The 4,663-nt window shown below is 34.7% G+C and overlaps 2 protein-coding genes across 2 annotated transcripts in view; both read left to right on the top strand.

The window, feature by feature from the left end:
- The window catches only part of LOC101311785 (protein TPX2-like), a 75,017-nt gene that overhangs the window by 5,897 nt on the left and 64,457 nt on the right, over positions 1-4,663 (top strand). The window lies entirely within an intron of this gene.
- Positions 2,037-4,663, top strand: part of LOC101300458 — a 2,804-nt gene continuing 177 nt past the window's right edge. The window contains exons 1-3 of the mRNA XM_004303110.1: positions 2,037-2,422; positions 3,650-3,692; positions 4,262-4,438. Of these exons, the coding sequence (XP_004303158.1) occupies positions 2,335-2,422; positions 3,650-3,692; positions 4,262-4,438 (308 nt within the window). The 5' untranslated portion in view covers positions 2,037-2,334. The remainder of the gene's footprint in view (positions 2,423-3,649; positions 3,693-4,261; positions 4,439-4,663) is intronic.

Here is a 4,663-nt window from a genome sequence, read left to right as displayed (position 1 = left end):
TTTTGTGTGGTTTTTATACTGTTTGAGATTGAGCTTATCATTTCAAGATGGATAACCGTTCCCATTACCTGATTTGAACTAATTCGGCGTTTGTCTGTTCTGCTGTCTAGGACCTCAATGATCGATTCCAGTATATAGCTTGCTGATTTGGTTTTCATTTTTTAGCAGTTTATGAGGTAAAGTTACAGTTTACATGTAATATACTCAAATAAAGAAAACTGTATTTCTTTCTTTTTGAGTTTCAATCTGATTTTTGTTTCTTACTTTCTTCTTTTTGCTATCGAGTGTCACCCGAATACTAAATTGGAGAGATAACCGGACCTGGCTGGAATCTAAAGATGGTGAATATAAGTACCAGCTCAATTGCTTTGATCTTCGGTAGTCACTATCTATTCAAACGTAGGCATTGTTAGCGTATGGTTTTAAATGCTTTTACCTGGCTAATTATCTTTTTATGTTAAATAAGTTGTATTAAACTTTTCTAGTCTACAGATTTAAATGAAAGTTTGCAAGGCTGGGGGAAAACTATAGTTCATTTTTGTTTTTTTTTGTCTCTTAGAAAAACAATGCCTACACTTAGCTGAATAAATACTAGACCTTTAATCTTCGCATGTGCATTTTCCTAATTATGATCATGAAAAAATATATATCGCTTTGATTATGAGCTACTAATGTTTTGAACAAATATGACGTTCACATGATTTTTTGAACCATTAGGAGAATGAATCAATTGTAAAAGTCATGCTCAATGATATAGTAAATGATAAACTGATTACAAGGTTGGTGCATTTAAACATAGCGGGTTTTGGACCTCTGCATTTCAATTTGAAATTGATTATGATTTTTTGTTTGTGTTTTGGTCATGTTCCTGTCTCTGTTTTAAAAAAAGCTTGGGTATGAGTTCGGGATTCAATAATATTTCATGTCCGTATGTTGTCTACTGCATCAAAGTGACATGCATATCATCAATCACATACTAAACGTGTAAAAACTCTAAACAAATATTATCTTTTCTTATATACGTCAATAGCTCATTTTGTGGGCAAATTTTCATTTGAAAGCCAACGGGATGTCTATTGTTGGCTCATTTTTTTTTTTTGGTTACAAAAGAAGAAACTAAATGCTAAAGCAATTGCCAGTTTTCCTGGCCTTAGAAACAGAACTCACTTCATCCAGGAAAGCCTGGGCAGCATGAGCAGGAGGATTATCGAAGCAGATCAAACCAAGCTCATGAGAAATGCAGTTTCTTTATTTCTTTCTGTATGGAAGGATCATATTTATCCTCTGAATTGCTTCTGTGAATTTTCTTTTGGTAAAGGTGCGTTGACTAAATTTAGAGTAACATTTTATTCTTTTCCCATTATTATCTAAAACTATGTAATTTAGATCACCATATTTTATCATTGAAGTTGCATGCAGCTCACTGATTTTTTATTAAACAAAAGCAATCACAATCTTGAAGGTTTCAATCCTTTGTGTTAGATCAAGGTGAGTTTGTGAGAAAGAATATGTGGAGTAAAATATTTAAAATTTATTATGGAATTGTTAAAATACTTTTCTTATTAATTTTAGTATCTAAAATTGGTGTTGTTCTTCATGATTCCTAGGGAATTGCTCAGGTGAAGAGTGTTACTGGCAGCTAGATATGGTGTGTTCTCAAGGCTCGCGGTTTGTAGATTCTTGGGTATCAGAAAGTTTTTTATTGGGTTTTTAAATATTCCCTTAAATGTAATTCGTGTTTGTATACTCAGGTTGGTACTTTTGGGGAAGCTGTGTGGCTCAAGCAAAGACTAGAGCTTGGACAGATTAGTGACAAGGGTGCAGTAAAGATGAGTATTGTTAGAACTGTGTTCTTTTTTTTATCTGATTTAAGTTCCAATTTTGCTTTTATAAAGTATGCGTTAGTCTAATAAAGACATCAATTAGATATAAGTATTGATGTGAGCTCAATTAGTTTATTATATTGATGGTAATGAATTGAGGTTCTGCATTGAATTTTGGATCTGTTTTCTTTTTATCATCTTTCTTTTTCTCTTGCTAATTAGTATAATATTGGCCTATTATATGAATAATTTTATTTTAAGGGGTTGCATAGGAATAGTCTCATTTCTCTGTGTCATAAAAGTGAAAAGAAAAAACTGTCCGCGAAAAACAAGAAGTGAAAAAAAAGAACCTGCTTTGTTGCATTGAGTTATTTAGTTTTCAGCTTTTCTGTATATGACTTACATTACCCGATCTTAGGGTAGAAGTTTCAGCAGATGTAAAAACCCTATGGAAATGATATTGTTAATTTTTCTTAACTGTTAAAGTGCGCTTATAGTTGTCTATGGTCTTATGCTTATGTTCTTTTTCTATATGTGTTGCTTCAGGTACAAGTTGGTGTTGCTTGAAATGAAGTGTTTAAAAGTGGTCTGCGTCACAGGTATATCCAATTCATAGACTGCAATTTACATGCATTCTGTGTGAGATGCACAATGTGAGCCTTGCATTTCATATATTATTTGGAAATGTGAGGGAAGGTATACTATTTGCAGATTTAAAAAGAATTTGATTTTCACTATACCGCCCACTATACAAATGAATGCCTAAACACCTACTTGATAGTTAGTTAGTATTCTTAGATTACAAATTCCTTCAGAAAGTATAAACCTTACATATTATCAAAAAGCTCTACAAAACTCATTTAATGATTTTGCTTACTTATGCGAGCTTGGAAGAGAATATAGGTAGGCCCAGTAAAATGCTGACCGAAAATTACTAACCAGTTAATCTTGATTTTTGTATGTTCCTTATTCTGGTCATGCATACAGGATAATGAAACTAATTATCTGTAAAGCACCATGATACCTCGCCATAGAAATAATGATATATTTGAGAGGAGACTCAAGGCTTTGATTAAGGTTTGGCATTGGCTTTATATATTGGAAACTATATAAAGATGTTTTAGTATTTCCTATTTAAAGGGCATAGTCATTCTTTGTTTGAATGACTGAGATGGTCATATAATTTGGACTGATGATGATTGGGTGGGTAGAAATGGGTCGAAAATCTTGGTCGAACAAAAGGTGTGTTTTTTGTGAAATTTTGCGTAATCGAGTATTTGGGTTGGTGTAAAGAAATGTCCTTGAGAATCTGAAATCTGGTGCCATGGATTGGGAACATAAGGCTCCAATTGGTGAACATAAGAAACAATCAGACGTTAGGGTAATTACATCCCCTTTTTTTCTTAGTTTGTTCGCCTCCTTCCGTCCTTCACAAAACTACTGGGGTTCCTTTCTGTCATTTAGTAGGTAACTAAATACTAGGTGGTTGCATATAATGAAAACACTATTACATTTTGTGCCAGAGTTTCAGTTTTCAATGTAAGAATTTGAGTTTCTCTGTGGCCTCTCAACCGGCCATTTGATTCAACATGGCCTACTATCAAGAGTAGTGCACATCGTTATGTCATTGAATTGAAATGCACAGTGATGCTTCATGAAATAGTTCTTCATGATCGACTTTCTTGATTTGGACAGTGAAGTCATGGGCATAATAGCATAATAGATCAATTTTTTGTTGTGTTGAAGACAATTTTAGGCTTCATTTATTTTCAGTCTGTTTTCAATTTCTGTTTTAGATAAAATCTCAATGTGCATCCTTTTTGCAGGTGTAAACTTTTGGATCCTTCTTGGCATATCAACTCTGAAAAGGTATATTAATTACATTACTTTTTACTTCAGCGCTTCTAATTATATTACTGTGCATGTAATATGGAAAGCAGCAATCTGTGTTTTTAGTTATATCAATCGATTGGTTTCTTTTACAGTCAACCAGTGTAAGGATCTACTTTCTTATAGTTTTACTCTGGCATTTTCTTGAATTGAAAAATCGAGGGTAGGTTCATACAGTTTAAAAGGAATGCAAAATTGACATTGGTTTATATATATATTTATATATATATACGGAGCCGTTCCAAAAAGGACATCCGTACCGTCCTTAAAGTGCGGATGTCCCTCCGTTCGCCACCGTCCGGCTCCGACGACGGTGCGCCTCCACCTTAGCGGCCTCCAGCAGCGTCCTTGATCACTTTCTCTCACGCTAGGGTGGAGGCGCGCCGTCGTCGGAGCCGTACGGTGGAGAACGGAGGGACGTCCGCACTTTAAGGGCGTGCGGACGTTCGTCTCTGATCTCAACTGTGTATATATATATATATATGTGGGGTTTTATGAGCAATCATGATAAGATCAACTCACATGTCTACTGTTATTTCATTGTATAGGTTTTGTGAGCAGTGTCTGAGATTTAGAAAAGCCCAAGCTTCAGCTTCAGAAAGGCATTCATTTTCCTTCCAAAGATGTTTGCTGTCAACTCTTTCTTCGATAGAAAGCCAGACTACTTGGATTAAGGAGCTTACGCCATCTAAGAAGGTCAACCTTTTCATCTCAAAAAAATTCAGGTAGTGCGCTTAACTCTATTTTCTTTTGTTTTTTTTTTCCCTATCTATTTGATTGCTTCTGCGCCTTCGTCACCCCTAGGCTTTACTAGACTGTAATCTGCGTTTGTTTAATTTTGACTCTCAGACAAATAGGACTGATGTAGAGGACCAACCACTTGCAACTAACTGATGTGGAAATCATTATAAGATTTCCTAAGTATGACATACATTAAAAACCGCAAGAAT

The sequence above is a fragment of the Fragaria vesca genome, linkage group LG6 (assembly GCF_000184155.1).
Source record: "Fragaria vesca subsp. vesca linkage group LG6, FraVesHawaii_1.0, whole genome shotgun sequence".
Taxonomy (NCBI): domain Eukaryota; kingdom Viridiplantae; phylum Streptophyta; class Magnoliopsida; order Rosales; family Rosaceae; genus Fragaria; species Fragaria vesca.
This window is presented reverse-complemented; position numbering and strand designations above follow the sequence as displayed.